The following is a 9,049-nucleotide window of genomic DNA, read 5'->3' as shown; positions in this document are numbered from 1 at the left end:
TCGACGCAGCGGCGCGGATCCCTCTCGGGAGGGCGCCGGGCCATCGCTCCCCTCCCGTCAGAATAAAAACCAAAAGCCCAGCTCTTTCCGGGGCGATTGTGCTTGGAGCTGGAGGGGGGGGCGGGGGGGGGGGGAGAGAGAGAGAGAGTGGGAGGGAAACTGGAGAGAGGGAGGGAGAGAATCTGGGGAGAGGGAGAGAGGTAGAAGGCTGGAGGGTGGGAGGGAGGGAAAGGAGGGAAAGGAAGAAAGGGGCACCTTTAAAAGTTGAGCAAGGAACAAAGTGGGGGAAGTTGCCAAAAAAAGAGCTCTGCACACAGACTCGCTGGTAACTTCCCGATCCCTCCCCTCCCTCTCGTACACACCACACACACTTGTATTTTGCGCTGTCGTAAAACCCACGTGTCTCGCCCAGAGCCTGCCAGAGCCGAGCCGAGCGCCCGGCCGCGACTGCGATGCGCAGCCACGGCAGAGGGAGCCCGGCGGCTCGCAGCTAGCCGGCCCGCCGGTCCCCGGCACCTGGAGGAGGATCACCCCGCTCCCGCGTGGACAAAGACCAGAGAAATCTTCGGTCCCAGCCGCTGTCCGGCTCGAAGGCTCCCGGGGCAGCCGACACTTTCGCACGCCACCCGCGCAGCAGCGCTCACCCCACTCAGGTAAGGCAGACCCTGGCCGGGGCCCCTCCGACTTGCCCGACAGGACGGGGCACCTTCGCTCGGGGGCAGGGCACTGCCGGCCCGCGCCCTCCGCCTGTAAGCGCCCGTGTGGAAAGCAGCAGAGGCCGGAGAGGAGAAACCCGCGCGTGTGTGCATATGACTGAACTTTCCTCCGCCTCCTCCTCCTCCTCCTCCTCCCTGTTGTCAGCAGAGAGTTGTTTGCTTCCGCGGAGAGAGGGAAGGGAATGAAAGGGGAAGACAGTGCGTGAGCCGGGGACGGGGTGAGCTGTGCGCCCTGCGGGGCGGCGGGGGGGCTCTCCGGCCGCGGGCCGGCGTAAGGGGCTGCCCGCCACCGCCCGCCTCCTGCCCGTGCTCCGGGGCGGGCACCCGGGGACAGCCTTGTCACCCCGGCCACCACGTTTCTCGTCCTGGGGCTTTTCGGGACGAGGTTTTCTCCTGCCGAGCCTGGCCACGGGCAGGGGAAGCGACAGACGCACGGTCCTGCCGCCGATCCCGCACAGCCGCGGCACAGAGCCCACGCGTGGCCCACCGTGTCCGAGCCTGTGTCCGACCGCGGGGTCGGGGCGGCCCTGCCGGGGCGGGGCGGGGGTCTCACACCTCTGTCCCCTTCCTCCCCGCTCCACAGGCAGAGCGATGCTGAAGCCCGGCGACCCCGGCGGATCCGCGTTCCTGAAGGTGGATCCCGCCTATCTGCAGCACTGGCAGCAGCTTTTCCCGCAGAGCAGCCAGCTCAAAAGCAGCGGGCCCCTCGCCCAGCTCCAGCCGCCCGAGAGAGCCGAGCCCTCGGCTGACAGCCTCCGCCAGCGCCCGACCTCCCTCTCCTCCGCCTCCTCCTCCTCTTCCTCGTCCACTCCGTCTTCCTCCTCCACCTCCTCGTGCGTGGCTGCTGCGGCCGCTTCCCTGGCTGGCCTGACCTCCCTGCCTGTGACCCAGCTCCCTGTCTTCGGCCCGCTGCAGAGCTCGGAGCTCCCGGCCGGGGGAGCGCCCGCTCCCCTGCAGGGCAAGGATTTGTGCGGGGCCGGCAGCGGCGGCGGCAAATGCGGCGACCGTGGTGCCGCTCGGTACCGATGCACGGCCGAGGAGCTGGACTACTACCTGTACGGGCAGCAGCGCATGGAGATCATCCCCCTGAACCAGCACACCAGCGACCCCAACAACCGTACGTATCGTGCCCCTTCTCGCAGTCTTCCACCCCTCACCCTCCGCTTCTCCCCGCACGGGGCCAGCCCGGGGACTCTCCAGGCTGGGGACCGCAGTTGGTGCCTGCCGCTCTCCCTCCACGAGGAGCATCCTCAATCTTGCCCTTCCCTCCCTTTAGTTTTTGTGTTTTTACCAGTGCTTTCAGGGGACGGGCGGCAACCCTTCAGTAGCAGTTTTTCTCATCTGAAAACCGGGTCCTTCCCTGGAAGGCATGCTTCACCGGAAAGGCTGTGGTGGGGGTAGATTTCTTTCGGAGCTTTGCTTAGAAGAAAGGATTCAGCAATGGTTCAGGGCAGCTAGCTACAAAGCTGGTCCTTTCTCGTCTTGTGTGTCCCATTCCATTCCTGCCTGGAAAGTCCAGGCTTCGCTGAATACCCAGAAATCAATTACTCCTCCGAGCTGGGAAGGGTAAAAGTTGCAGTTTTCATCAGATGGTCTAGGGCAAAGTTTTCCTCTTCCTTATCTCGGAGTATCGTTTCCTTTCAGACCTCGTTAACACCTAGCTGGTTTTAGTTTTCACCCCTACGGAAAAGCAGGACATGGTAATTTAGAGAGAAAAGCTGATTTTCTAGACGAAAAGTCTGCTTGAGTGTCAGAATTAATTTAGGACTTGGTGGTAAGAAAGAGTTTAATACTGCTGTTGCCAATTACACAGTTGGGAGGGGTTTTTTGGGGGGGAGGAGGGGGCGCCCCTATTATTAAACATCTGTATGAATGAGAGGTTTGTAATTTCAGCAACTGGTTCTGTCTGTCCTTTTTTCCTGTTTCTATCAATACGACCCCACCGAGGAAATTCACGGGGTGAAAAGAACTATATGAACTCCTATTAGTTTATCAGTTTTATAACTAACATTCAGAGCACACGGATCTGTCCCTGTTAAAACACATGGCTTCAGCGCGTGCACTTTTTTTTTAATTATTATTGTTTCAAACACTCTCTTTTATCCTAAGTTTTTAAAAAACTCTTTATTTTTGTTGTTCTTCTCAACCACCACTCCCCAAATGTCTATTTAAGGAAGGCTGTTGAACAGACAAACGATACCCCAAACCAGCAATCCTTAAACACACACCCAAGAAAAACGCGGGTTCGTTTAATTTAATTTCAGATGTGGAGCTTGTTTTGAAAGTTTCCATGACACTCTGTCGTGTATTAATTAAACTGCGTGGATGCTAGCATAGTCTTAAGCGCTGTGCATATGTGCGAGAGGAAAGTTGAGTCGGAGTTTGGTGGAGATTTTCCCGCCTTCTTAACGTTGCATATCTTCTATACTGGACGTCGACTTTATTTTGAGAGACTTCCTCATGCTTGGTTTTACCCTGTAGTGAAACCTGTTCAAGTATTTTGTATTCTTGGGCGAAGAAAACGTGACGTTATAAATTACATGCAGAAAGTGGAATCCGAAATGCACTTCTAATCCACAACCGAACCGTTCAGACAATACATGTTTTGCTGCTCGGGGCCGCTCTGTAAATCTAAAGGGTAAAGGTTTTAAAAGGAGAAAGGAATATTAAAAAGCGGTTTAGGGGGGAAACATTTTTAAGGAGTGAGTGGAATAATAGCACCCCGCAGAGTCGCAGGCGAAGCCTGAATAATTTCTTCCCGACTGCGATATTAAAGGTGGATTCGGGAAGACAAACGCGTCGATTGAGGGAAGGACGCTTGTGAATCGCGTCCGGCTGTGACAGGGCAGCCGTCGCCGTCGGAAGGACGGGCAGGGGACAGCCAGCGCCGTCTCGCCCATTTTTTTTTTTTTTTTTTTTCTTTTTTCTTTTCTTTTCTTCAGTTAGACCTAAACATTCATATAATTTACTTGTTTACAGGGCGGCTTTCGCTCCAGCGGTTATTAGGTGCCTCTGAGCGAAACTTTCAACGCGAGTGTTTCAGTCTTCTGGGACCAAGCGCAGTTGCTTTGGGCAACTCATGCTTAAAAAAAAAAATAAAGAAAAAAGTAAACTGTAAGTGAAGAAAGAGTTCGGCAACTACAGCCTGTGCCGTGCCACGCACTCCGAGCACTCTCACGACCAAGGGAACAAGCTGCAGGGCACGGGCCTGGCTGCCCCTGCGCGGCTCCTCGAGCGCCGCCGGGGTCACGCTAGGGTCCGTGGGCAGACTGGATTTCCAGCTGCCTTGACTCGCAACCTCACTCCCCGTTCCGCATCACTCCCACCCTCTGTCCGTTTGAAGGGAAGAAGGTGGGGGGCTGCGGATGAGATGAGGAGCCGTCTACTTTAGTTTGAGTTGTACTTACTTGCTGCACTTCCATCGCCGGACAGCCCCACCGAGACCTCGAGACGGGCGGGCTCTCTCCAGCCTGCCACAGACAGCCACCCGCCGGGATCAATCCCCTCCCCGGAGCGGGGGCGTCCGCCGCCTCTTCTGCCCGGCCCAGCAGGCCTCCGCCTGCTTCCCGGGCTCTAATCTTAGCTGTACCTCCTTCACCAACCGAGGGAGTGCCCCGTCTCTCCTACTTTCCCAAATATTACGCCTCTCTCTCTCCACCTCGAGCATCCCCTCTTCCCCGCGTGTCGCCCCTCCGCGGCAGGTCCGACCCTCTCGGGAGAGGGGCCGGCGAACTTCGGGTGTATCCCGGCCCCTGTGCTGGGTCGCGGTGGGCCAGGGGCGGCGGCCGGGCTCGCCGGGGTAGCCCGAGCGGCGGCCGAGGCGCTCCCGGCCGCCCGGCACCCTGCCCGGCCCCGCTCCCCAGCGCCCGGCGCCGGGCGGCCGCCGCGGGAAGATGGATGGGCGGCGGTTTCCCCACAGACACACGCCTTGATCGTCAAATATCAATGAGTATGGCACGGTCTTGGGCGAGGGAGGGGGGCGAGGGCCGCCTAGGAGCTGTGGGTTAAGCGTCTGTATGCAATTGTTTTAAATTGAAAGGGGGTTAGCTAGGCAAAAATAATAATTAAAAAAGCAATCAAGAAACAAAACCCTAATTAGGGCCCTGTAGTCTTTACTCCCAGGGAAGTAAAGGGGATTATGTTAAAGCCCTGATAATGTGGCAGGCGGCTGGGGACCGCTTGCTTCCCAGCCTTGAATCTGGAAGGATGAGGGTGTTTCTGGGCGCTGGGGGAGGGGCGCTCGAGCGGCCAGGAGGAGATCTCCTAGGGTGAGTCGGGGGGCTGCGGGGCCGCCTTGTTCCCTTGGAGGCTTGCCCCTAGCTTCTGGGGAGACGCTTCCGCACTGAGAACTCTGAGACTCCTCCACCTTCGCCAGAAAGCACCAACCTGCCACTGTAATAAATACGCTGTGTAAAACTGAAGTGTCAGGCGACCAAGCACTTTGCACGCCTTTTCCCATTCAATTTATGGGGAGACAGTGTATATATAACATGCTGTGAAGTGGATCGGTGTGGAAAATATTTGGACTTTTTTTTTTCTCTAGACTGCTGGTAACCTGTATGATTTAGCTATTTTACATCATTAGTTACCCAGCACCCTTAAACATAGCAGATAGCCATACATTAGATTGAGGTTAGAGAAGGTGGTGACTGTTTATTTAGGGTGATAAAATGGTCCATCAGCAGTAATCTCCATCGATATGTGCCACCAGGAGATGAAGGATGAGGGGACAAGCCACAATTAATTGCCCTATAGTTTTGTAGGAGAGAGTGGAGCCGGTGCGGACTGAACTTCGATCTCCTCTCCTAGAGACAATTCATCATCTCTACATTGTATATGGGGGTCTCTCAGGGGCAGAGGGTGGCAAGGTTTATCTACACACAATATTCTCCTACCCTTCTCATACCTGACACGGAAATTTAATTCATTCATATCTACGGTAGAAGGCAGGGAAAACCAAACCCGCCTCTCAAGCCGCCCCCCACTCGCCTCTTAAGAATAACCTGAAAGCCTCTCCGCAGGCGAGGCGGGTCCCCTGACCCACCCCAGGGCACCTAGGCGGGCCCTCAAACATCTTCCACAGAGGAGCTGGCGCGGGATGTGCCTGACCCCCGACCGGGAGGCTCGGACCCCGCGGCAGCTCACGCGCTGGTGCGGAAACAGCGCCCGTGCCGCCGGCGGGGCTCCGCTCGCCTCCTCTGCGCCCCGCGGGGAGCGGCGAGGGAGAGCGAGGGCGAAACAGCCCGGCCAGAGAGGAGGTCGGGTGTCCGGAACGCGGTGACGGCCGTCCGGAACGCGGTGACGGCCGTGGGTCAGCGGGCTGAGCTTGGTCCCGCTCTCTGCAACGAGTATTTAGAATAAATAACTAAATAACTAAATAAATGCAGGGCACCCGACGGGAAAGAGCATCTGTGTTTCGTCCCCACAAAGGTCTGCCTCCAGTCAGGCAGTCTGCAAGAAGCTGCCAATAATTCGGCAAAAGGAATACCAGCTCATCGATGAGGAAACTGAAGTATTAAGGGAGACCGTACTTCTCTGGAAAGCTCCAGTCCTCAGGAAACGAAAGAGTACTGCCTCTTCCAGCCCTCCCTCCTGCTTAGCTGGGTACCCGGGCCCAGACAGGGATGCAGGGCCAGCCGTAGTGATTTATACTTGCAAGTGAGTAATACCATGTGAAATGATGGCCACTTACACTGGATACCTGCATGCTTGAGGTGAATTATGAAGCGGAGGGTCAGAGGCCACCCTTCTTTAATACCAGCAAACTGCAGGTATCCAGTCTAACTGCACCTTTGAAGCATATTATTGCTAAGGAAAAAATATATTTCTTTCATTTATTGTTACAGCTGGTGTGCTGGTAAAAACACCGTGCTAAACCGTAGTTTTAACTGACAAAAGCATTTTCCTTTCAGATTTGCTTTAAAGCATACAGTAGTAGTGTTATTTATGTTGGTGAGTGTTTAAAATTACATTTTGGGGGCAATGATATGTCCTTTTGCTTACGTTTAGTACTTTTAAGTGTACTCACATGGAGTTATGGTACTGGCATTACACTATGTTCATTTTGATGGAGGCACATAAACAGTAACATATTGCAGTCCTTCCATAAGAACCTTGCCAAACAGCTCCACTAGGAAATCCTTTAATTTTCTTTTCCTTGCATCTTCCTTTCCCTAATCCTCCTTATCTTCAGAATAAGAAGGTATAAAGTAAGAAACTGATCTCCTTCCAAGGTGTTTGGCTGTATCTGGGCCTGCAATGGAGTATTCCCAATGACTTTGCCTTCTAGATCTCTGGATTTTATCAGGACATGCTCTGCCCTGGCTGCAGTCCTCCTTTTTTTTTCCATTTTCAGCAAGTCCTCCAATTTTCTCACATTCCTTGCTTCTTCTTTACTTGACTGGGGACTTGACTGATGCTGTTACAGACAGTGGAAGTATCCATTTCAGCTGTCCTTGGAGAAGGCCTGTACTCACACACAGCTCCTCTTGGAGGCCAAACTGGAGGAAGGGCACAGTGTGTCTCCCCTTGTTGCCCTGTGTGGTCATCCTCTGGAAATTTCACACTTGTACAAGCATCACTTTCACGTGAACTCCCCACACCGGCATGGGTCATAATGGCCACCATCCAGTTTGGAGACTCCAGTGATTTCACTGGACAACACTCCCTCTCAAGCCCCCGCTCCTTTTCCATGTCTTATTAGGCACATTGGTGCAGTGTGTCACATTGTACTCTGCAGTACACATGAAGATTATGCTGTTGATCCTGCTGTGAGGCGGGATAGCGTGCAAGTCTTGCAGTTCTTGATTTTTTTCCCAATCTCATATGAAGGAAATCCTTCCATTGTCCTCTGAGGCAAAGGAATCCACTGCTTAAAGTGATGGTCCTTAAATGGATGCTTCCACGTATTACATGAAAGTTAGTCACAGAAGAGCAAAAGATGCTCAGTAGATTTTTACTCCAGCCATGGTAAAATATACCTAGGATGGCTTCCACTCCTTATAACATTTATGAGAATTTTTTAAGATTTTATTTGTACAATTATGTAACAACTAAAGTTAAATGTATAAAGCATGAAACTAAGAAGAATTTCAGTACTGCTTAATATTAAAGACAGATTCCTCCCTTCTCATCAACAAGCCATTAGCCAACACAGTTTCAGAAGATGTTCCATTTTCCAAATTTTCAGCTTTGGCAGGACAAAGGGAAAGGAACACAGCAGGGGATCAGATACTGTGACTGCCAAGCATTAAGACATTACCACTGTTTTTGGACAGCGGAAAATAAATATCACCATGTGTGACTTTCTGTAAGAGTAAATGACAGTGACACAGGGTTTGTTTATACTCCTTGTCAATTTCTTCATTTCTTTTTCTTGGAAATGTAGAAATAAAATGTTTAACCCACACTCATGCACACATATTGTCAGGATGAAGTTAAGAAATTCTTGTTCTAGGCATGAACTCAGATTTTTGTGCATGAAAAGTTATATATGTCCGGTGGCAGGATGCTGGAACTTGTCACTGAAATTGTCTGACTGGAGTAATGAAGATACTTTAGCATGTTTAATGTAAATTTCTCCAGAGATACAGTTCCTCTAAGAAAGCCATTGTAATCAGCTAGTTGTGAGGAGAGTTGCACATCTAGAAAACCCTAAAGCAGTGCAAACAGGTAGAATTCAAGGGTCTACTCTGGGTGCTAATTGACGTCATGGTTAGACATCATTTCTTTAAGCCCTCTATTTTCCTGTAAGAGGTTTTCTTTCTAACTTGCATGGGTAGATGCCAGATTTTATAGAATCATAGAACAATTTGTGTTGGAAAGTACCTGTGAAGTCATCAAGTCCAACTGTAGATCATAGAGTTCAGCCATAATCTGTTTAGAGTGTATCACTTGCCAAATTGTTTTGGATTGTGGGTTTGTTTTTTTGTTGTTTGGGGTTTTTTCTTCCCTTTTCCTGTTTGAGATCCGTTCCTATGTGACCTCCAGTGCCAAACCACAGTGCTGCCCCTAACATCTTTGGGTATGCCAAAACCACAGGATTTCTTGACTGGTTTTGAAGAGGAAAGGGAAGAAAAGATGCTGTGGTAATACCTCACTTTCCAAATTAGCTGTGGAAATAATAACAAAAAATCTCCAAGAAATCCTCCCCCTGCCCCCACCCCCCAGCATATACTTGAGGCCTTTTATTCATCATGCCTCAGAACGGTTGTAGGAATATCTGTTGCATGACAATCTTCTCTTGGGACTCGCCAGGAATGTCTTCCCCGGAGTCCTGCAAACCCCATCCTCCATCCACCTCTAACTGATGCGGTTGAGGAGCAAACCCGCTC

The 9,049-nt window shown here is 52.3% G+C and overlaps 1 protein-coding gene across 1 annotated transcript in view; it reads left to right on the top strand.

The window, feature by feature from the left end:
* The first annotated feature begins 414 nt into the window (after positions 1-414).
* PRDM6 (PR/SET domain 6) overlaps positions 415-9,049 on the top strand; it is a 77,439-nt gene continuing 68,804 nt past the window's right edge. Inside the window, exons 1-2 of the mRNA XM_039567790.1 lie at positions 415-653; positions 1,300-1,833. Coding sequence (XP_039423724.1) covers positions 1,308-1,833 — 526 coding nt within the window. The 5' untranslated portion in view covers positions 415-653; positions 1,300-1,307. The remainder of the gene's footprint in view (positions 654-1,299; positions 1,834-9,049) is intronic.

This window comes from Corvus cornix, chromosome Z (genome assembly GCF_000738735.6).
Source record: "Corvus cornix cornix isolate S_Up_H32 chromosome Z, ASM73873v5, whole genome shotgun sequence".
Taxonomy (NCBI): Eukaryota; Metazoa; Chordata; class Aves; order Passeriformes; family Corvidae; genus Corvus; species Corvus cornix.
Note: the sequence above shows the minus strand (reverse complement) of the source record. Positions and strands in the feature narration are given on the sequence as shown.